General features: G+C 52.7%; 1 protein-coding gene across 1 annotated transcript in view; it reads left to right on the top strand.

Annotated features, from left to right (window-relative positions):
• Positions 1-23,677, top strand: part of PREX1 (phosphatidylinositol-3,4,5-trisphosphate dependent Rac exchange factor 1) — a 176,917-nt gene that overhangs the window by 144,695 nt on the left and 8,545 nt on the right. The window contains exons 19-33 of the mRNA XM_035025355.1: positions 526-611; positions 2,563-2,699; positions 3,404-3,479; positions 6,534-6,721; positions 7,016-7,177; positions 7,864-8,074; positions 8,485-8,761; positions 11,314-11,520; positions 12,816-12,904; positions 14,121-14,203; positions 14,351-14,441; positions 16,889-17,017; positions 18,944-18,985; positions 20,016-20,236; positions 23,085-23,184. Of these exons, the coding sequence (XP_034881246.1) occupies positions 526-611; positions 2,563-2,699; positions 3,404-3,479; positions 6,534-6,721; positions 7,016-7,177; positions 7,864-8,074; positions 8,485-8,761; positions 11,314-11,520; positions 12,816-12,904; positions 14,121-14,203; positions 14,351-14,441; positions 16,889-17,017; positions 18,944-18,985; positions 20,016-20,236; positions 23,085-23,184 (2,099 nt within the window). The remainder of the gene's footprint in view (positions 1-525; positions 612-2,562; positions 2,700-3,403; positions 3,480-6,533; positions 6,722-7,015; positions 7,178-7,863; positions 8,075-8,484; positions 8,762-11,313; positions 11,521-12,815; positions 12,905-14,120; positions 14,204-14,350; positions 14,442-16,888; positions 17,018-18,943; positions 18,986-20,015; positions 20,237-23,084; positions 23,185-23,677) is intronic.

Below are 23,677 nucleotides of genomic sequence, written 5' to 3'. Positions count from 1 at the left end.
GTATCGAAGCCGCTGGATGAATGTCGCCCACCGCATGGCCCTGGGCGGGCGCAGCTCCCTCTGCTCTGGCCTTCCACCTGCGGAATGGCCAAGACCTGGCCTTTCAAACTGCATTCTCTAGGGGACACTCGTGGGCATTTTTCTAGAGTCAGCACCAAGATGTTCTGAGTCACTTCTCACCCTCCTCTCTGTGATTGTTGAACAAAGTATTCGCTGGTTCGACCACCAAGAGGCCCCCTCTCACCAAGAGACTGACAGAGAAGGCGTAGGAGGGTGACCTGGGATTTCTGTGCATGGATTCAATCTCCAAGGGCAGGACGGGTGGTTCTGAGTCATTAAAGATGCCAGAGGTATGGGCTCTGGTTAAATGAGGTTTGTCTATCTCTTTGGGAGCTGAAAGTCTAGCATTGCTACTCCTTTGGGAGCAATTTCCCCAAAGTCTGGGAGGCAGGGGCTCCCAGGGTGGCCCCCTGGGCTATTGGGCATAATACTCCTTTCTCTTATGTCTGTTCCTACCTGGTGCAGGATCATCAAAGTTCCTGACCATCCAGAGGCTCTGTGCTTCCAGATCCGTGGAGCTGCCCCGCCGTACGTCTACGCCGTGGGCAGAGGTGAGCCTCGCAGACATAGAGGGGGCCTTGGGAGACGGGTCTGTGTGTGACCAGCAGGCCTGTGCTTCATTAGCCCTTCCTTTCCTCTCCTGGAACAAAGGCGTGCAAGCGCTGACATCTCTGGGGGTCAGGTAGTCACAAACAGATGGCTGAGGGCAGCGCATAGGGAATGGTGGGGACTATGGCAAGGTGAAAAAAGACATGCTCACTTTAGATTTTTTTTTTTTAATTTATTTATTTGAGAGAGAGAGAATGAGAGACAGAGAGCATGAGAGGGAGGAGGGTCAGAGGGAGAAGCAGACTCCCTGCTGAGCAGGGAGCCCAACGCGGGACTCGATCCCGGGACTCCAGGATCATGACCTGAGCCGAAGGCAGTCGCTTAACCAACTGAGCCACCCAGGCGCCCAAGACATGCTCACTTTAAAAGGGGTTAGTTTTTCCTCAGCTCAAGCTCATTATTGCCAGGTAGGAATGAGTTTTTAAAGGAAGCCAGAAATGGGAATTTTGGCCACACTTCTGTGGTCAGATCCAGCCCAAGGGCCAACAGTCAGAGACCCCGGCTTTCGTGGTGCCTCCTTCTTACGTGCTGCTTAGGGGGTAACTCTCTCCTGGAGATGAGACCAGATAGTTCTGAGGTTCTGGGCTCCGAGCCCTCTTTGTATCTGAGGGCCCCACTTTTCAAGTTGAAACAGGAACTGTCCACTTTTGTGGTCAGAGTTGTACTTGTAACATGAGTTGATGAAGAAAATGCATATCACGGCAGAAAGCTACCAAGAATTTGTTAACTATTTTAAAGTGGGTTTTTATTTTCTCCTTAATGCAGTGGTTCTTGACTGGGGGCACTTTCACCCCACAGAGGGCATCTGCACTCTCTGGAGACATCTTTGGTTGTCAGAACTGGGGGTAGGGAGGCTGCTGGCCTCTCAAGGGTAGAGACCAGGGAGGCTGCTGAACAGCCTGAGCCTGCACCGGGGGCCCCATGGCAGAGGCTTACCTGGCCCCCAAATGTCAGTGGTACCGAGGTGAGAAGGCCTGCCTTGTAGCATCTACAAGAGAAGAATAGGTGTTTGTAGGTGAATCAGACTAAAATAGTAAAGCAGCTAATATTTCTTGAGCACTTACTAAGGACAGGACAGGGGGCTAAATGCTTTAGACGTTTAGGTCCCCGAATCTCTCGAGAACCCTCTGAGTAGATATTATTAGTGTCCTCCTTTGACAGATGAGGAGCCCAAGGCGCAGAGAGGTTGGGGAGCGTGCTGGAAGGCACAGGTGGTCAGTGCCAGAGCCACGTTTTGAACACCAGCCCCTGGGTCCGGGCCGGTACTCGTCACCATCACACCAAGCAGGCCTGATCTTCTCTCAGGCACGAATGGAGCTTGGCATTCATCTGTATATCCAGACTCTTCCTGTTAACCACACAAAACCCTGGGGGCCAAGACCTGTAGTTTGGGAGCCGTGGTATACCCAAAAAAGCATGCACTTGAAGTCTGGTAGACCTGGGTTCGAATCCTGACTTCTCCTCGCCAAGTGACCTTGAGAAAGTCACTTTGCCTTTCTGGGCCTTTGTTTCCCTGTCTGCGAAATGGGGCTGATCCTGTCACAGGATCACAGGTTGTTGAGGGATTTTAAAGGAGATGAAGCTCTAGAGTGAAACGTACCCGGGTTCAAGTCTAGCCTTCCTTGCTCTGTGACCTTGGGCTCGCTGCTACTTCTCTGAGCCTCAGTTTCTTCTGCAAAATGGGAATGCCAGTCCCTGTCCTACCTACCGGAGTGGGTTGGAGAGTGGCTCTAGGGTGGGAGGGATGGGGGTGGAATGTCTGGGTGTGTGTGTTGGGGGGGTTGGGGTGGTGGGTGGGGTAGGGGACAGCGTTCATCTGGTCACTTGCCCTTGCCTGCCGCTGCCCCAGGCTCTCTGCCTTGTGTCCACCCTCAGACACTCCTGTTCCCTTAGGCTCCGAGGCTGCGGCTGCAGGGCTCTGTGCTGGCCAGTGCATCCTGAAGGTCAATGGCAACAACGTGGTGAGCGATGGTGCGCCGGAGGTCCTAGAGCATTTCCAGGCATTCCGGAACCGCCAAGAAGAGGCCCTGGTGAGCCAGCCAGCAGCCAACGGGATCGGGGAAGCCCTGCTGAGTGGGGCGGGGGGCTGAGGGCCACCTCCCTTCCTTGTGGGGAAGTCTGAAGGCACCCCAGCGTTTGGGGTGGGGTGGGGTGGGGCTGCCTACCTTGCAGGGCTGAGCTGGGCTTGGGCTCTTGTGTGCTCTGTCTGCCTGAACCAGAGGAGCTGGGCCGTGATACCTCATGGTCTCAATTGTCACAGCTGTGACATGGGGGTGATAAGACCCTCTTTTCTCACTACATAGCACATCGGGCAAAGAGTTGATGGTAAAAGTTGATGTTGTAGTTGGGTTGGGGGCCTGGGTACCTGGGGTGGGTGGCACTCATTCATTGGTTCATCCAGTAAGCTGTTTATTGAACACCTGCTATGTACCCAGCATGTTTGTGGGCCCTGGGGCTGGCTGTGGGAGAGACAGCGGGTCTGCTTGTTTTCAAAGGCTCCCCCCTCCTCTGGCTTCTCTGCGGAGCATAGACTCTAGAGGGTAAGGGCGGAGCATGATTGAAGGTCCCTCAGGAAGGGTCCAGAGTGAAGTCTTAGAGGACTCTCCAAAGATGGTGTCACCAGCAGACTAGAAGCCTGGGCTTTGGAGTCAGGGAACGGGCTGCCCCTTAGCCCGGTCCGTTCCTCCCCGGGCTCCTGGTGTCGTGGCGCCCTCTTACTCTGCCCTTCTGGTAGGGTCTGTACCAGTGGGTCTACCACACGCACGAGGATGCCCAGGAGGCCCCCGGCGAGGACCCCCAGTCTGACTCAGGTAACGGGACAGGCGGGCCGCGTGGCTGAGACTCCAGCGGGGACTGGTCCTCTTCTGTGTCCGTGCTCCTCCCTGCTGCTGGCCAGGCCGTGCTGCTGCCATCGGCTCTGTGTTACTTGCGGTTGCAGCTGTAACACAGTCTCCCCCCCCCCCCCCCCCCCCCCCCCCCCCCCCCCCCCCGTTACTACCTCATAGCACTGGAGGTCAGACGTCTGCAGTGAGTCTCACTGGGCCATCAGGCAGGTGTCAGCGGGGTTCTGTTCCTTTCGGGGGCTCTAGGGGAGAATCTGTGTACTTGCCTGTTGCAGCTTCTAGCAGCTTCCTGCATTCCTGGGCACGTGGTCCCTTCCTCCATCTTGAGAGCCAGCGGCGTTGGCCTGAGTCCCCCTCACACTGCCCTCTCTCTCCAATTCTGACTCTTCTGCCTCTGTCTGCCCCATGTAAAGGATGGTGTGGTCACACTGGGCTCGTCTGGATAGCCCAGGATAATCTCCTTATTATAAAGTCAGTTGTTTAACAAACTTAATTCCGTCTGCAACCATAATCCCCCCCTTGCCATGGAACAGCATATTTACAGGGTCCGTCCGGGGGTAGGGACGGGCATCTTTTGGGGGCCAGTATTCGGTCCACCGCGAGCTCCCATCTTCATCTCTAGCCCAGCCTCAGCTCTAGACTCCAGACCCGTCTTTCTACCTGCCATCCCTGGGATGTCCATCAGGCATGGCATGCTAAGCATGACCCAAATTGAAATCCTAACCTCCCCCTGAAATTCGGTCCTCCCCTAAGTGTCCCTGCTCCATCCTTCTGTATTCTTAGGCCCCAAACCTCGGAGTATGTCTTGACTGTTCTCTTTCTCCTCTCTCCCTCCACCTTGATCCCAGCAGCACGCCTGTTGCCCTACCTTCCTCCCACATCCAGAATCTGACCACTTCCCACCCTCTCCATCACTGCCTGGCCTAAGCCACCATCATTTCTTACCAGGACACCTGTAGTAGCCTGCTCACTGTTCTCCCTGTCCTCCTACAGGCTGTTCTCAAAAAACAGAACAGAACCTTCTGGTGGCTCTCACCCTACTCCAGGCAAAGCCCGAGTCCTCCTCCTCATGGTCTAACAGCTTAGGCCTGGCTCTCCAGCTGCACCTCCTAGCACTTCTCATCTGGTGCTCTCTGCTCCATCTACTCCAGTCTCTTGCTCTCAAATTCCAAATGTACTCCTGCCCCAGGGCCTTTGCACTTGCAGTCTCCCCCTGCCTCGCCTGCTCTCCTCCAGAGTACTTCTTACCTCATGCTCCTCACCTCACTCAGCTCTCTGCTCAGATGTCACCTTGTCAGGGAGGCCACCTGAGTGCCCTGGTTAAGCACTTTCTGTTCCTCAGTGTCTCTTTATTCTATTTTACTTTTCTTCACTGTGAGTATTACTTAACATATCATATAGCTGTTTGTCTGTTGTTTTCCCCACTAGAGCAGAAAATCCATGCGGGCAGGGGTTTTGTTTGCTTTCTTCCTTGCTGGATCCTCAGAGCCTAGAACTGTGCATGGTACATTGTAGGCACTCGGTAAATGTGTCGTTTGAATAGTAGCCTGTTTTCTCCAGTGGCTTCTCTGGATTCTGCCCTGTATTTCTGCTGCACTGGAGGTAGAGAGGCAGAGGCTGTGGGAAGAGTAGGGGCTTTGGATGCCTCTGCACCTGACATCTGTGGGCTCCTCGCTGGTACATTCAGGGTCAGCAAAGAACAGGGTTTATGGGGTTGTTTGGGGAGCCATCCCCCTACTGCTGAAGGACACACAGCCTGGCAGAGGGATCCTGAAGGGGGCAGGCTGATGGGGAGGGAGGAGAGGCCAACGGGCAGCTCTGAGCCTGCTTTATGCCCTCAGAGAGGAAAGGGCTGTAGGCCTTCTTCCCCAGGAGGTGGGGGACCCCTGATAATGCTGGTCAAATATGCCGAGAGGAGCTGACAGTTTCTGGTCTTCTGTTCAACAAGGAGAAGCACCTGCTATCTGCCAGGCCCTGTTCTAGGAGCTGGGGGTCCATAAAAGCATTGGTTTCTCTTTTACATGCTGTTTTCTGCCTGTGGTGGTTCTAGCGACTCGGAATCCACAGTTGAAAAAGAGAATGTCTCCTCTTTGTAGATCCAACAAAAGTCCCAGACTTGACTCTCATTGGTCTCACTTGGGTCACATGGTCGTTTCTTCAGTCTGGCTCCAAGGTAGACAGGGTTTCTGTCCTCATGGTGCTGACATGATGGGGGACAGACCGGGAACAGAAAAACTGACAGGTAGTGACATAGTACAGATGTGAGGGGGTAAGACAGTCCTGGTGGGTGTGTTGAGAGGTACTCTTTGGAGCGGGTGGAAAGGAGAGCACTTCAGTAAAGTGCCTGCTTCATTTTCTAGATGTGTCACTACCTAGCTGTGTGGCCTCTGAGGAATCACTTAGACTCTCTGGGCCCATGTTAATTAGGACTGAAACGGGGCTACGTAAAAACATTGGCTCAGCAAACTAAAAAGTGAGTAGGGTCAAGCAAGCTTCAGGTCTGGGCTCCGTCCAGTTCTATATATCGTCTCAGGAAGAGTCTCTCTCTTTTGGTCCAGTGCTCGGCTGTGCTCCCTCTGTGTTTTCTGCATGTGGTGGTTCTAACGGCTCGGAATCCCATTGAAAAAGAATGTCTGGTTCTCTTTGTAGATCCAGCAAAAGTCCCAGACTTGACTCTCATTGGCCTGGCTCGGGTCACGTGCTTGTTCCTGAACCAATCATTGCAGATAAGGGAAATCGAATTGCTGATTGGCCAGGCCTGTGCCTCTGGGGAAGGGTGCGGTTAGGGCTTCCTTCTTCTGAGCCACGGAGACTGGGAATGGGGCACAAAGGTTGGTTCCTAGAAGGAAAATCAAGGACAAGGAGTGAGTGAGAGTGGGCTGGCCAGAACGGTCAGAGCTGCAGCACAGACTTCATCCCCCCGACGTGTCCCACGTGAGCCACTGCGGTGCTGGGCCGGGGGCGGGCTGGGCTGGGGGGTGTTGCCCCCTCCTCAGGGCTGTCTGTCCCTTTGGCTTCCAGACTTCCCCCTGCTGTCCCTGGGGCCCCAGCTGAGCCTGCAAGAGGACAGCCCTGTGGTCACCCTGACCGTGGACAACATACACTTGGAGCATGGTGTGGTGTATGAGTATGTGAGCACCGCAGGTGTCAAGTGCCATGTGCTGGAGAAGATTGTGGAGCCCCGTGGCTGCTTCAGCCTCGCTTCCAAGGTCTCGCTGGGTGCTGCCCTGCCCTGGGGGATGGAGCACCTCATTCTCAGTTCCTCAAACTTAGCCTGGAGCCCTGAAGTCTAGTCGCCGCCCCACCACTTGGTAGCTGTGGGATTTAGGAGAGTAGCTTCCCCCCCCCCTCTTTAGCCTCAGCTTATTTATCTGCAAAATGGGCCAGTAACAGACGCTATCTCCCAGGGTTATTACTAGGCATACAGGAACCACTGTAGATAAACTGCTTAAGACCTTCCTTGGTGCACGGTGAGTGCTGAGTGGTTGTTCATGTTTCTGTAGATCCTCAAGGCGTTTGCTGCCGATGACAGTGTCTTTGTGCAGAACTGTGGGCGGCTCATGGCCCTGAACAACAACATCAAGACCATGTCCCACTACGAGTTCCGTAACATCTGTGACACCAAGCTGGAGAGCATCGGCCAGAGAATCGCCTGCTATCAGGAGGTACCTGCACCCCAGAGGGTCTCAGCCTGGGGTATTTTGGTTGTAAATGTCAAAATCCAACCCGACGTAGATTAAACAAACAGGAACATTTATTGGTTTATGTTACTGAAGAGTCCAGAGATGAACTTCAGGCATGGTTGCATCCAGGTGCTCAAACAGCCATCACACCATCACAAGAATGTGGCCTCTCTCCTTCTCGTGCCTTTGCTTTCCTGTGTTGGCTTCACCTTCAGGCAGGCTCTTCTTGCATGGTGACAAAATGGTTCCCAGTAGCTCTAGCCTTAGTGACCCCAGTAGAAAAGGAACTCAGTGGGAACTCTTATTGGCTTGGCTTGGGTCCCTTGTCTAGCCCTGTACCAATCACTGCAGGATTGCGAAGGCCAGCCTTCCCTACACCTCATGGACTGTGGGTTGGGGAGAGATGGTTCCTTAAGGCTAGCTCAGGGCAGCTAAGATGAAGAAATGAATGTGGGTAGGGACTTGGAGGCCTTAGATTTCTCTATACCTTCCCTGAAATCTGGATGCAGTGAAAGGCAGTGTAGGGGAATCCATTTTTTCCATTTGAAGCTATTGGCATTTGTCCAGGTTTGGAATGTCTAGCCTAGGCTAGGATGAAGTGGGTGCTGGGGGTGGGTTAACATTCCCAGGCCCCTGAATCATGACCCCATGTCCCCTACCTTTCTTAGTTTGCAGCCCAACTGAAGAACAGGGTCAGCCCACCCTTCAAACAAGCATCCCTGGAACCCCATCTGCTGTGTGGCCTGGACTTCTGCCCCACCAATTGCCACGTCAACCTCATGGAAGTGTCCTACCCCAAGACCACTCCCTCAGTTGGCAGGTCCTTCAGTATCCGTTTCGGTCGTAAACCCTCCCTCATCGGCCTTGACCCTGAGCAAGGTAACTGCATGTGTCTGTTAGATGTTGTGTTCAGGTCTATAGATACATAAATGGAACCATGTCAGGACGCCAGCAGTCCAGGGCTAGAATGGTGGCTCCCCAGTCAGTCATCCCCACCATCTCTAGATGTGGCTTCCTTCCTGAAGGATGCCTTATGATATAAAGTAGCTGCTGGAGTACCAGCCATCATGTCTGTATTCCAGTCAGGAAAAGTTTCATGGTAGTTAAAAGTATATTAGCACCAAACTGAAACTTTCTTTTTGAAGTCATCTAGTGGATTAAAAGAATATTTAACAGGGAGTTTTTCTCACTCATTGGGATCCTCGAAATAGGTTTGTATATTTCTGTCTAAGGGGTATAGGGGTGCCTGGAGGCTGTTTCCAAGTGAGCTCCCCCTCCCTCCACTGTAGGCCACCTGAACCCCATGTCCTATACCCAGCACTGTATCACCACCATGGCTGCCCCATCCTGGAAGTGCCTGCCTGTGGCGGACGGGGACCCCCAATACCAGGGCCTCAATGACAGCGGCTTTGGGTCAGCCAGTGAAACCACTGGCCAGGAGGACCGGGGCCTGAGCTTCCTACTCAAGCAGGAGGACCGTGAGATCCAGGGAGCATACCGGCAGCTCTTCACCAAACTGGATGTGGCCCTGAAGGAGATGAAGCAGTACGTCACCCAGATCAATAGGTGCGCTCCGACTCCAGAGGGAACAGGGCAGGGAGGGGAAGGGTCAGCATTTGCCAGCCTCAGCAATGGCGACATTTTGGGTAGAATAACCCTTTGTAGTGGCGGGGGAGGGGGGGGCTGTCGGGTACCTTATAGGCGACTTAGCAATGCCCCTGGTCTCTATCCGCGAGATGCTGTAGCTCCCCCGGTCCGAGGTTGTGACAGCCAAAAATGTCCTCGGACGTTGCCAAATGCCCCCTGGGCGGGGGGTGGGGGGTGGGGTGGGCAGAGTCCCCCTGATTGAGTACCACTGCTCTAGTGAAATAATGGATGTGGTCAGCAATCATTAGGAGAGGGTGACACTATTTGGAGAAAGGTTTGGGGGGAGCTTTCTTTGCAGAAAGAGAGACAGCTGGACATGTCCTTTTTGGTGTCATGCCACAGGGCACACAATGGAAATGAGCGTCCTCCAGCCAAAGTCTGGGTCTCACTACTCGGCGATGGGATGTGGGGCATAGAGGATGCTGAAATGGCACTTTGGGAATGCACTTGGCCAAATCCATAGGGTGGGTGAAGACAAGTGACCCAGTCTCTTTAACACATAAATGGTGGTGGGTGGGGAGCAGGTACAGGATGGAGGAGGAGGAGGAGAGACTTGAGACACACATAAGCCACGTGCAGCATCTGGACCTGGTCAGGATTCTGTTTTTAACACACCATCTGTGAAAAGACACCTTCGAGACTGTCAGGGACATTTGAATGTGCATGGGGGTACTAGATGGTATTAAGGAATTATTAATTTTGTTAGGTATGTTGATAGCAGTCTGGTTATGTTTGAGAGTGTATTTCTCGGCCTTGACACTTGGCGTTTTGGGCTGGATCATTCTTTATTGTGGGGCCGTCCTGTATACTGGAAGATTTTTCGTGCGGAAGTGCCTCCCTTGTCCCCCGCGTCAGTTGTGACAAATAGGAATGTTTCTGGACATTGCTAAATGTGTACCTCTCAGGAAATGTGCTAAATTGCTAAATGTTTCCGGGGGGTGGGGGTGGGGTGGCAGTTAAGAACGTTGCTTTAAAAGAAAGTCCTTATGTAGAGACATGTATGGAAGTATTTATGGGGGCAATTATATGCTATCTTAGATTTGTTTTAAATACTCCGCAGAGGCAGAAGCCATGGGAACAAGTGAGGAGACAGAGGTGGGCCCTGAGGTGCCAAGGCTGCAGCTAGCTGCTGGGTACCTGGGGCTTCTCATACTGTTCCTTCTGCTTTGGGCAGTTGGAAATTGTCCATGATAAAGGAACAGTGATGTACTGTGCGACTTAGTCGCTTCACCTCTCTGAGCCTCGCCTGTAAAATGGGGCTAATCCTAATACTGACCTTACTGAGGTGTAGTAGGATTATGTCAGCCAGGGTTTGTTGATCATTTGCAAGGTACCAGACATTTTTCTAAACATTTTGCGTTTTACATTTTAAGTCCCCCTTTTTTTTTTTCCAAGATTTTATTTATTTATTTGACAGAGACAGAGAGAGCCCAGATAGGCAGAGCAGCAGGCAGAGGGAGAGGGAGAAGCAGACTCCCCGCTGAGCAGGGAGCCCGACGTGGGGCTCGATCCCAGGACCCCGGGATCATGACCTGAGCCGAAGGCAGACGCTTAACCGACTGAGCCACCCAGGCGTCCCTAAGGTCCCTTAATCTTTATAGCCGCCTAGGACATAGGTACTGATATGAGTCCATTTTACAGCTGAAGAAACTGAGTCTCAGAGAGGTTAAATAGTTGCTTTAGGTCTCTAAGCTAGGAACTGGTAGCATTGTGATTTGAATCTGGGGTCTGTCTTAAAACCCTATGCTCTTAACCATTATATTCTGTAGCAAGGACTGACAAACTGTGGCCTATGGGCCAAATCCAGCCCAGCGCTCTGTTTGTTTTTTTCCAAATAAAGTTTGATTGGAACACAGCCATGCCCACTTGTTTACATCTTGTCTGTGATGCTTTCCTACCACAGCAGCAGAGCTGAGTAGTTGAGTAGTAGCCGACTGTAGGCCTACGAAGCTGAAGAGATTTGCTCTCGGGGCCTTTTATTTTTTTTTTTTTTTAAAGATTTTATTTATTTATTTGACACAGAGAGAGTGAGAGAGAGAGAGAGCATAAGCAGGGGGAGTGGCAGGCAGGCAGAGGGAGAGGCAGGCTCTGTGCTGAGCGAGGAGCCCGATGTGGGGCTCGATCCCAGGACCCCGGGATCATGACCTGAGCCGAAGGCAGACGCTTAACGACTGAGCCACCCAGGCACCCTCTCGGGGCCTTTTATAGTCAGTTTCCCAGCTGTGTTCTGCGCTTTTGAGCCTCTTGCGGCTTCCCCATGAAATAAACCTCACGCCCCCTACAGGAGGGACGGTGTATGTGTATCTGCTGAGTTGCTGGCCGGCTTTTCAGGGAAGGCATTAGAAGCCTTTGATGGCTCCGTGTTTTGGGTCAGAGGCGAGGCCCGAGGTCAGGGCCTTGTCTTGGGCCTCCCTCGAGGAGAGTGAAGCTGTGGGCCTGTTCCTTTAAGCTGACGCTCTTTGCTCCCACAGGTTGCTGTCCACCATCACGGAGCCCACCTCTGGCGGGTCCTGCGATCCGCCCTTGGCCGAGGAGGCCTCATCCCCGCCGCTGGCCAGCGAAGAGAGCGAGATGGACAGGGCCGACCACGGGGGCCCCAAGAAGGTGTGCTTCAGGGTGTCTGAGGAGGATCAGGAGGACTCGGGCCATGACACCATGAGCTACCGTGACTCCTACAGGTGACGGCATCTCGCGGGGGTCATGTGGGGTTTGATGTGACAGCTGAGGACACTGATCCATGGGAAGTCGGAATCAGCGGGGCATTTCCTGGAAAACAGTGGGATGGAGCAGTGTTCTAAACCGTTTGGTTCTGGGAGGTTCTCTGAGCGCCCCAAAGCACATCCCAGATGCCCCCTTTGGCTCTCCTGCCCGGAGGCTGGCGTTCCAGGGCCTGGCCCCTTGTGGCCCCTTGTGGTCCCTTGTGGTCCCCACCCACTTGTTTTGCCGCAGTTCCGCTCGCACTTGTTGTTGGAATGCGGGCAAAGAAAAAGTCAAGATCTGCTGTTTTAAAACTCAACAGAAGACATATACATATACATATACATAAACGCCGTTTATTTTTATTTGATTCAAGGAGGAAGAGTTTTTTTCTCCCCCTCTGAGAGGATCCGAATTGTTTTCCTACTGGTTAAGTTAATTATAACCAGATCAGTGAAGTCCTAATTAGTGGGTTAAGTAACACTAAAAACTCAGTTTCCCATCATAAACCATATAGCGGGTAAATAGAATTTCTTACCTCGAGTAAACAAGCACTGTGGTCTCCAGTGAAAGGTTATGTAACGTTTGACCATTGTGAGTAAAGTAGAATCTCACAGGGCGCTTCAGAAAATATGGAACTGGCCAAATTGGACAAGAAAGCCCTTCGCCCCAGCACCCCCATATTCTTTCTGTCTTTGGGGGATCCACTGGTCGGTGTTCTGGCTTGCTGTTTACACATCAAGATGCTCTGGCTGCCTGGGTGCTCTGTGTCCCTGGAGCCTCCTGTCCATAGTCCAAGAGTTCCATTCTTACATTTTTGGGTCCTCCGATTTTTCCCTTAATTGTCAAAAAGGTGAAGGAAAGAATTGTGGGATTGTGGGTTTTGATCCCTTGTGCTTTCTGAGCTCCCGGGACAGTCCCCGTCCTCACGAGGTCACAGCCAGGCTGGAGAGAGAACTAGAGCCGTGTGGCTGAATGTGGCGCATGCAGGTGTGTTCAGGGACAAGGCTGTCCCTCGGGAGGAGTGACAGAAGTTCCATACAGATGGAAACGATCCACTGCCCTGCTACTGTTTCTGCATTTCTGTGCTGGGGCCGAGAAATGTTTCCCCACTGTCAGACGTGGAAAACCCACCCAGACAACCTTCCTGGTCTCTGGCGCTGGGGGTGTAGGGGCCAGGGGTTTGGTCTCCACTCTGGAAAGTGGGTTCTGGGAGCTGGGACCAGAAGGTGTGATCCAGAGGGTGACTCATCCCTTCCTCTGTGCCCCTTTGCAGTGAGTGTAACAGTAACCGGGACTCGGTCCTGTCCTACACCAGCGTGAGAAGTAACAGCTCCTACCTGGGCAGTGACGAGATGGGGTCTGGTGAGTGCAGTGGCTTGGGCTCCCAGAGAGCGGGCTGCCTACCAGGTTTTTGTTTTGCTTATTTTGATTTTATTATACTTTGTATTATTTTGTATTACTTTGCATAGAATAGTGGTATATTTCCTTTCAATCACTTAGTCAGCAACTGTTTATTGAGCACCTACTGTGTGCTGGGACCTCAGCAGTGAATGGAAAGACAAAGGTCCTGGTGCTCGTGGATGAAGCATATGGCGGATATGATGACTGATGTCACTCAAGTAGGGTGACCTGACGGTCTCCATAAAAATGACGCATGCTCAAACCAACATTTCAAATGACCCAGAAAAGTGCAAAAGAAGTACATGAAAGTAAGTCAGAGTCTCACCCCATCCCCCAGAAGTGACCAGTGGTGGTATTTGGAGATCACTGGTGAGCGTGTATTTCTGCACAGATGGACATGTGGGTGGATGGCCAGCTGGACACACAAAAATAATAATTTCTAAATGAGATTAGGCTGTATTTGCAGCTTTTACTGAAGGACTGAAATTTGTTTTTATTTTAGTTTCATTGATTACGGCCTTTAAAAAATTTTTGTGCATAGGTCATACATTCATATGGTTCCTATTTCAGAAGGCACAAGAGGGTGGGTGATGACAAGCCTCTCTCCTGCCCTCATCACCCGGCCACTGGTTCCCCAGCTCCCACTGTCCCTGCTGCCTTCTGGGCTCATCCCGAGCTTGTTGTGCCTACAGATTTAATTGTAATTATGCTTCAGTTTAACAGAAGAAAAAGAAGCTCAAGTGAAATTGACGATATTGCTGAACTTCAGATAAATATTTCATCACATAAGATGTTTAGCCGCATAAAGCGTCCCTAGGGAGGTGTTAGGCAGGAGCTTATGTGTGGCAGCTGATTTAACTCAAACAGCTGGGAGATGAATCTGGAAAACTTGGGATCCAGCTCTTTTTCTCTGGTTTTCTGGCTCCTCATTTGTAGAATGGAATAGTAACAATGACTTGCCATTGTGTAATGCTTTAGTTCCTGGTGTCCCTTTTGCAGATGAAGGAACTGAGGCTCAGAGAGGGCAAGTGATTTGCCCAGTGTCACACAGCCAGGATCTGAGTCTGCCAGACTCCAAATCTGCCTTGGATTTTGAAACTCTGTCGCTATACTGCCTTCTTGGGCAGTGTGGATGGGGCAGGGATGGTTGATGGCCATGGGTTCTTCTTTCTTTCAGGGGATGAGCTTCCCTGTGATATGCGGATCCCATCAGACAAGCAGGACAAGCTTCACGGGTGCCTGGAACATCTCTTTAACCAGGTAGGACGTTTGTCCCCGCCCCTGGCCTGACCTCGGGGTCCTCCCATCACCCCTGGTGAGAACAGATAAACCAGGAGCTGGGGCTGTGGGTCACGTCCCCTGGAGGGCTGCAGGGGCCAAACTAACCTGGAGCTTCCTGCTACCCAGGTGGACTCCATCCACGCACTCCTCAAGGGGCCAGTCATGAGCAGGGCTTTTGAAGAGACCAAGCATTTCCCCATGGACCACAGCTTGCAAGGTGAGCAGACAGGAGTCCCAAGGCTGGGAATGGCGTCTTGCACCCAGCAGGGAGACAGCCTGCCATGGGGAATGCGTGCTGGACGGGGCAGGACACCTCGGTCGTAGTCTCAGCTTTGTCCCTCTCCTGCCCGATGGTTGTGGGCCAACCCCGGGGTCAGCAGGTTCAGTTCCTGGGCAATATCCACCCACAGCTTGTTTCATTTTCACAAGCTGAGAATTAATTTTTTTTTTTTTTTTGAAGAGTTGTAAAAATAAAGACAGAGACTATTTGTAATAGAGACCATATACCTGCAAAGCCTAAAACAGTTCCTATGTGGCTCTTTCCAGAAAAAGTTTGTGGACCCCTGGACTGGTCCTGAGCCTTCCCTGGCCTCCATCTGCCTGTTTGTAACATGGGGGGAGGACTGGCCAGGGACTTGCCAAATTCCCACATCCCCCCTTCATCATTTTAGCTGCATTCACAGATCCTACTTATATCTTCACATTTTTTAAAAACATATTCATTTGCTGTCTTTGTTATTATTGACATAACTTTTTGGGAAAATATTTTCCTTTTAAAAATTTAATTTTGAAAAGAACTTATTTAACCTCCCTATGTATAAGGAAAACCAGTGTAACATGCCATAAAATAATGGTTACCATGATGCTAAATCCAATGGAAGCATCAACAAAAAAAATGTCATCATACTGTCATTAGGTACTGTTGCCTGCTCAGGGCTCTTTGTGCTTTCATGAGAGGGATTAGTGAGTTAAAGAAGCATTAAGGATTTACCAGAACCAAATTGACACTTTATTCTTGAAATGATTGAGAGAAAGAGAATTGACATTTATGTCCTCCCACCAGCCTTTTCTCCCGTTTACCCATCCACTCCCCATCTATGTACTCACCCACTGACTCGTCCACATACCCACACACCCACTACCCATCCACTGTCCATCCCTCCACTGACTCATCAACATGCCCCGCACTGACCCACCCACCCACTGACCATCCACCTACTCATACTCACTTACCCACATACTCACCCACCCACCTACCACCCATCCACTGTCCCTCCATTCATCCGTCCATCCATTGACTCATCCACATGCCCACCCACCCACCATCCATCTACCAACTCATCCACATGCCCATCCACCCACTCACCCACCATGCATCCACCCATCCACCTGCTTGTCTACACACACACCCACCCACCCACCACACATCCACATGCCTACCCATCACCCACCACCCACCCACTGTCCATCCATTCATCACTCATCCACATGCCCACCTACCCACCATCCATCCATTCATCCATCCATCCATCCACCCACCCAGTCACCCACTTGTCTACATGCCCACCCACCCACCACCCATCCACTGTCCATCCATTCACCCATCCATTCACCTACTCATCCATGCACCCACTCACCTACCTACCATCCTTTCAGCCATCCATACATCTATCCATCCAGTAATTCCAAAGAACCAGCTTGTGCCAGGCCTTGTGCTGGGTGCTTGGGACCCCTGGGACGGATGTGATACTGCCCCTGACCTCAAGGAGCTCTCGGTTAAGTGCAGGAGTTGCTCCTAAATAAGGGTAGGAAGTGGTGAGGCGTGGGAATGTCCTAGCTTCTCTGCCCCTCCTGCTGTCTCATGATCATCTCTCCCAGGGACGGGCCTCAACAAGCAGAAATGTCAAACTCAGAGAAACCACAAATATCTCAGAAACCTGAGACTTCATAGGAGGAAAAGAGGCCAAAGGACAGTGGCCTGGCCTTTGAATGGTCCTGCTGGGGGCCAGGTTCAAATCCGTCTCTGTCATTACCTAACTGTGTGACTTTAGGCAAGTCTCTGTGCCAGGAATTCCCTCTCTATATAGGGAAAAGGTTATAACTCATGTGCCAGCTCAACTGGTTGTGGCTGTAAGGAGGTAGTATCGGAGAATTTTTCTGTGACTATGTCCAGACTTGGGAGGATGCAATGATTGATTTTTTTTTAAGATTTTATTTATTTATTTGAGAGAGAGAATGAGATAGATCATGAGGGTCAGAGGGAGAAGCAGACTCCCCGCCGAGCAGGGAGCCCGATGCGGGACTCGATCCCGGGACTCCAGGATCATGACCCGAGCCGATGGCAGTCGCTTAGCCAACTGAGCCACCCAGGCGCCCCGCGGTGATTGATTTGTGATGTCTGCATTGGATTGGTATAGCTGCGAGAAGCTGCAGGCTCAGACTAGAGGGAAGGAGTGCTGACATTGATTAGTGATATCTGCCATGAGTGTGGTATTATGAATCAGTAGCACACTTACCATGGATTTGCCCTCCATGGACTGGTTAATTCCCAAGAGTCCTGCCAGCATCCTTGATCTAGGATTCTGAGCTTTGGAATCTGGTAATGGGATATTGGCCTTTGTGCCATCGTTCTTCAAAGCTACCTCTGTCACTTTCCTGCCCCAGAGTTCAAACAGAAAGAAGAGGGTACAATCCGTGGCCGGAGCTTGATCCAGATCAGCATCCAGGAGGACCCCTGGAACCTCCCCAACTCCATCAAGACCCTGGTGGACAACATTCAGAGATATGTGGAAGGTGATTTGGGCAGGGAAGGATGTTTTGTGGCCTTCAGCTCTTAATGTAGAATGTAGAAAGATCAGGAATGGGTCTGTCTCCATGTCCCATGTCTGTCCATGCCTAGGGGAACAGGAAGAGCAGGTGCCCCTTTCTCAGCTGAGTGTCCTGGCCTGGGCATGGACCTGGGCCTGGTATGCACTTGACCTGGGAACTGCTGATCCTGGGTGCCTGGGGCTTCCTTGCAGTCAGAAGGCTGAGAAGGCTGAACTGGTTTCCTGCTCTGGCTCCAAAATTGTGGATTTAATTCAATTCCTTATATTTGTTATTAAGGTCACAAGCTGGGGGCCCACAGGTAGGTTTGGATGCTATCGCATTAAAAAATGTGAATCCACTGCCAGCACTTATAATCTAAGATCTCACGTAAAAATCTAGGTTTCTGGGGGTGCCTCGGGGGCTCAGTCTGTTAAACATCTGACTCTTGGCTTTGGCTCAGATCATGATCTCCGGGTCATGAGATTGAGTCCCGTGTCGGGCTCCGCACCGAGCATGGAGCCTGCTTGGGATTCCTTCTCTCCCTCTCCCCCCACACCCACTCACACGCTTGCTCTCTCTCAAAAAAAAAAAATTTTTTTGGATTTCTGGCTGCTCTTGAACAGTCAGAAGATCTGGCAGATAATAGACCTGTAGTCCCACATTCATACTCGGCTAGAGAGGAGGGGCCGAGGGTACCTTCCAGTGCCCCACACTCCCCAGCCCTCCCTGAGGCCTGGTGTCCTCTTTATGCTTTCGACGTGACCTCTCGGGTCCTTGGAAGTGTTTGAGCCCCGGCCTTCTGGGTTGGAGGGACCCTAGGGCAGCAGGAGGTGCTAGGCCTCAGGGCCATCCCCCCAGGAGGAGCAGCCTCTGAGTTGGAAGTCTGTGTTGGCCCCGAGCCATCCCGTTTTCCAAACTATAATCAGTTAAGAGTGTGGACTCTGGAGCCGGATTGCCAAATCTCAGCTCTCTCATGCTGGGCTGTGTGGTCTTGGCAAGTTCTTTGGCCTCTGTGCCTCAGTGCCTCAGTGCCTTCATGTGTAAAATGGGCTCATAGGGCTACCACGCTCCCGTGTTGTCGCGGGAATTAAATATCACTGCAGTAAAGCACTGTGTTGGGCACCTGGCACACGGGAAGCCGTCGGGAAGTGGTCTCTGTAGGTGCTCTCACTACCACGGCAGCCTGTGCCTCGGGCCTCTCCACGACAGAAAGGCTCCCAAGAGGCCGACTCTGAAGGCCTTTCCGACTTTTCTCGTAAGCCCCCTCTGGGCCCAGGAGCGAGGATGTGAGGCCTGAGCTTTGTCCATGTGTGTGCAGGGCCGTGACTGCCTAGCATGTGCACAAGTACCTGAGGACACGTCTGAGTGTATGTCCACGTGTGTGTCCATGCGCGTGTGCAAGGCTCCTGGGCTCCGGCCCACAAGTTGGAGGGGCTGGTTTCAGCGTCTTTTTAGTGGGCACATGGAAACAGATGCGGCTGACAGTTGAGGTTCCATCCCCTGGACGTCTGGGGTTTCTGGAATTCACCCAGTAGGCAGCGGAAGCTTCCTTAGCACAGCGGTGTGTGCATGTGTGTGTGTGTGGGGGCTTCACCACAGGGGTTCCAAGCCCCTGGGCCATGGGGAGGACCCGGCTCTATGGTACCTTTTTTTTTTTTTTTTTTTAAGATTCTATTTATTTATTTGAGAGAGAGAGAGAGCACAGAGCACAAGCTGGGGGCGCAGGGCAGAGGGAGAGGGAAGAGAAGCAGACTCCCCACTGAGCAGGGAACCCCACATGGGGCTCGATCCCAGGACCCCAAGATCACGACCTGAGCCGAAGGCAGACACTTAACCAACTGAGGTGCACCCCTCCACCACACCTCTTGCTGACTCCTCTCAGCCCATCTTTTCTCTGCCTTCTCCTTCCAGATGGGAAGAACCAGCTGCTCCTGGCCTTGCTGAAATGCACAGGTGAGGCCTTTGAAGGGGCAGTGTCTGTGATTGGTACATGCCAGGGTGTCCAGGAGAGGCCGTCCTGGCGGGGCTCTCTTGATTGCGGTCCAGGGAGACCTCTTCTGCCGGCCAAGGTCGACTTTCCCATGGTCATTGGGGCCCGCTTGGGGGGAAAGTAACATCATGGCCTCTAGCCCCTCTAAGAACTGCTTAGATCTCACTTCTTCCTCTTGTGTCCAACGGACAAGTCTCAGGGCCCTGGAGTCAGGAGCCCTGTCTCTTGCCATCTTCTGGGCCTGGGTGGATCTGGGACTCGCTGCCCAGCAGACAGTGGGGAAGAAGAAAGGGCCGATGGTGGGCTGGGCGGGGCGGGGGGAGGGGGTTGGAGGGGTTCTCTGTTCCTCCCTTCTTTCCAGAAGGTCTCAGCCAACAGGCAGCTAAAACAGGATCTAGGTCAAAATCGGTCGCTGAAAACCAGTTGGTAGAAGCCAGTCATCAAAAATAATCTTTTCCAGAAGACCCTGTACAACTGATGGATTGAAATTGGCCAGTTCTGCCAACCATGTCTAGAGCAGGGGCAAGGAAATTGGGCGGGGGGGTGGGGGGGTGGGGGAAGGAAGAAGGTCGATTTCTCAGAAACAGAGAAAAATGGGAAAGTGCATTTCTTGAAACGTGGAGCTTGGTAGACATGCTTGGTGTCCTTGTCCTTCTCTGTCAAGGCCGAGAAATCCGCTAACACGTGGAGTAACAGCTGAGGGTAAGGGTTTCAGGGAAAGCCTTAGGAGAATGAGAAAGATTGTTGTTGTTGTTGTTGTTGTTTTAACTAAGGCAGATGGATCACTGAGAGAATTGAGTCTTTTGGCAAATTGGCTTGTTTTCAGAGAGTTGAATTTTGCGAAGTTGGCTTTTGTTGGCTGGGATGCGTTCCCTTCTGGCAGGCGGGCCCGAGGGGTGGTCTGGTGGGAGGCTGGTTCGGGGGGAGCGGGGGAGCCTGCGGCCGGCACAGGAGCGCCCAGCCCAGCAGGGCCCCTCCCTGGCCTCTCCCCAGACCCCGAGCTGCAGCTGCGGAAGGACAGCATCTTCTGCCAGGTGCTGGTGGCCGCTGTGTGCACCTTCTCCGAGCAGCTCCTGGCGGCCCTCAGCTTCCGCTACAACAACAACGGCGAGTACGAGGACAGCAGCCGGGATGCCAGCCGCAAGTGGCTGGAGCAGGTGACGGCCACCGGCGTCCTTCTGCACTGCCAGTCCCTGCTGTCGCCGGCTGCCGTGGTGAGTGAGGGAGCCAGGAGGCGCCTCCCCGGGTCGTGGTACGGGAGGGCCCTTGCTCGCTCACTCGGGCTCTCACTCACCTCGTCATTCAGTCGGGATTTATTTATTTCTTTTAAAGATTTTATTTATTTATTTGAGACAGAGAGAATGAGAGAGAGAGCACATGAGAGGGGGGAGGGTCAGAGGGAGAAGCAGACTCCCTGCCGAGCAGGGAGCCCGACGCGGGACTCGATCCCGGGACTCCAGGATCATGACCTGAGCCGAAGGCAGTCGCTTAACCAACTGAGCCACCCAGGCGCCCCAAGTCGGGATTTATTGAGCACCGACTGTATGCCACCGTTACAGGCACGGGGGATCCCGCAGTGAACAAGACAGTGTCCTTGTCGTCAGGGACCGTGTATCCCTGTGTGTGTGTGTGTGTGTGTGTGTGTGTGTGTGTGTGTGTGTGTGTGTGTGTGTGTGTGGTGCGGGGCAGACATAAATAAGGAAAATACACGGTATAGACCAGTGGTTCTCAGCCAGGGCAGTCTTACCTCCTAGGAGACACTTCGTGATGTCTGGAGATATTTGAGGTGGTCACAACTGAGGGCAGAGGTGGATACTGCTGTCATCTGGCGTAAGGTGCTGGGGATGCTGCTTCCCCAGCAGATAATTCTCTGGCCCCAAATGTCAATAGTGCCACATTTGAGAAGCCCGCATATATAGTGGTAAAGGCTAAGGAGAGAAACAGGGAAGGGGGGAAGGTCTGAGGTGGCAGCAGTTGAAAGTTTTGATAAGGGGGCCAGTGAAGCCGTCACTGAGAAGGTGACATCTGGCTGAAGAACCGAAGGAAGGAAGGGAGGGAGGGAGGGAGCCATGAAGGTATTGGGGAGGAACCTTCCAGGCAGCAAGAACAGCAGGTGCAAAGGCCCTGAGGCAGGCGCTTGCATGCAGTGTCTGAGAAACAAGGTGCCCAGTGTGGCTGGAGCAGAGTGAACCAGGAGAGAGAGGGTGGGGGAGGCGAGTCCTAAGATTTATCTGCCTCACTTTGTGCACGGTCTTGCAGGCTGTGGTGGGGACGTTGGCTGTTACTGTGGTGGTGAGCCCTGGGAGGGTTTTGAGTAAAGGAGGGAACAGGGTCTGACTTCTCCACTTACTGAATCACCCATGCTGCTGGGTGGGGATGAGAGTATAGAAGGGCAAGAGTGGATGCTGGGGGTTTGGAGAGCAGACTTTTGTGGTAGTCAGACAAATAGCATCTCAATACTCCTAGTAGCCCTGAGGTGGGTGCTTTACTGCCCACATTTCAAGGATGAGAACCTTGAGGCCCAGGGAGTCAGGTTTGAACGCTGCGAGTCTGACTCCGGCCCGGTAACCCCCAGGGCTCCCTGCTTTGTCTGCATCTCCTCTTTTATCTTTGACTGCCCTGTCCCTCCACTCTCAGGGCTCAGAATCGGGGCTGGTTCCTCTGCCAGCCCTGGGGAGGCAGAGCCAAGGCATCAGCCTTTGGGGGTGCTGGTCCCCCAGAAATGCAGCCTGCAGTGACACTTGCCTATGCTGTTTGCTCCTCCACCCCGCGTGCCCTTTGCTGGAGCTCCCCCCCTGCCTCTGTGGCTCTGAGCCTCCCAGACACTGTCCCAGACCCCACTGAAAGCCCCCCGCTGCGGGCGGTTGGGAAAGTGTGGCCATGGCGCGCCCTCTGCTGGCCAGTGTTGCAAGCGGTGTCTGCCGGGCGGCGGATCGGCGGAAAGCTCCACTGGAGGCCCGGAAAAGGCAGCTGGAACACCCAGCCCTCACTGTGTTCTTCTCAGATGAGGACGTGGGGCCTAGTGCATTAATTCATCCGCCCCCATGGTGTGCCAGCCTCTGAGCTGGGTGCTGCGGGTCTGAGGCGCACTTTCTAGCCCGGAAAGCAGCCTGAGAAGAGGGGGTGGGGGAGGGAGTGGGGATGGAAAAAAGGTGAGTTCTGCAGAAGATGGAGAAGCGGCTGAGTTTCTTCGGGTTCAGTGGTCAGAGCCAGCTTCTCTTGAGGATGGGACATTTGAGCTGAGACCTGGGTAGCCAGACAGCCGGCAGGGTGAATGGTCTGAGGAAGTGTGCTGGGCAGAGGGAACAGCGTGTGCAAAGGCTCTGAGCAGAGGCCAGTGTGGCCAGAGGGGAGTAGGCTGGGCGGTTTTGGGGGATCAGGTTGGCCACGTCTGTAGGGCTTGTGACTATTCTAGGAGCAGAAGGAGGACTCAGAGGCTTTGAGGCAGGTGAGTGATAGAATTCAAATTAAGTTTTTGTAAGATAACTTGCAGTCACAGGGGAACCTAAGCCCAGTAGCCCTGCTCTCCCTGCATCTCCAGGGTTTTCCCTGTCTGTCCCTTGCTCAGGGGCAAGGGTGGCAAGAGGAGACCCGCAGAGAGGCAGGTTTGGTCCTTGTCTTGGGGTGGTGAGGAGGGTGGGAGAGATTAGTGGGTCAGGGGAAGGTTTTGGTGGCTGAGCCAGCAGGACTTGGTGATGGTCGGTATAGGGTGAGGGGAGAGAGATGCTGAGAAGTCCTTAAAGGTTTGGGGCTTGGGCACCGGGGCCAATGCTGGTGTGCTTTGCTGCAGTGGGCCTATTGGAGGAGGGTGTGTTAGGTTTGAAATGGCTAAGATGGATTGGTGCACATTAGAACAGAGATGGGTTCTGACCTTGGGAGGTACAGCATAATCCAAGAGCAAATGCGATTTCACATCCAGCCCTGGACAGCTCAGCATAGGACCTTGTGCCTGGTGGGCCCACAGCCTGGTGTGTTGCCTAGAGTCGAATCACAGAATCTTGAAGTAAAATCCCCAGGTAGGGATGGCATCTGAGACTTCTCCACCCTGTCTTCCTCCTGCAGAAGGAGGAACAGACCATGCTGGAGGACATCTGGGTGACCCTGTCAGAGCTGGACAATGTCACCTTTTCCTTTAAGCAGCTGGATGAGAACTACGTGGCGAGTGAGTGATTCTTACCACCCCTACCACGAGAGTTGAGAGTTGGTGTTCTGGGATGGAGGGGACTGCTCTCGGGCCACCTTGCCACCAGGCCAGCTGCCGAAGGTTAAGCTGGGATCTAGCACTTTCAAACCTCTTGCTCCCAACATGAGTCTCAAAGCTGAACCTTGGGGCACATATGGAAAAGAAGGGTTTCTTTTTGAATAAACTCAGCCATCTCCAAAAGTTCTTAGGAAGGAATAAGAGCCAATTCCCAATTCTTATTAGAATTCTACCCTAGAGATGTCTTTCTTTAGAGTGAAGACTTGTTAAGATTTCCTAAGGGTTTATACCATAATTTTCTTCCTTTCTTTCTCCCTCCCTCCCCTTCCCCCTACCCTTTTACCTGCCTGCCCACCCACCCATCCATCCATCCATTCATTCATCCATCCATCCCATCTACTTATCCATTCATTCATTCATCCATCCATATGTCCATCCATCCATCTCTCCATCC

This window comes from Mirounga leonina, unplaced genomic scaffold (assembly GCF_011800145.1).
Source record: "Mirounga leonina isolate KUSES-001 unplaced genomic scaffold, KU_Mleo_1.0 Mir_195, whole genome shotgun sequence".
NCBI lineage: Eukaryota > Metazoa > Chordata > Mammalia > Carnivora > Phocidae > Mirounga > Mirounga leonina.
This window is presented reverse-complemented; position numbering and strand designations above follow the sequence as displayed.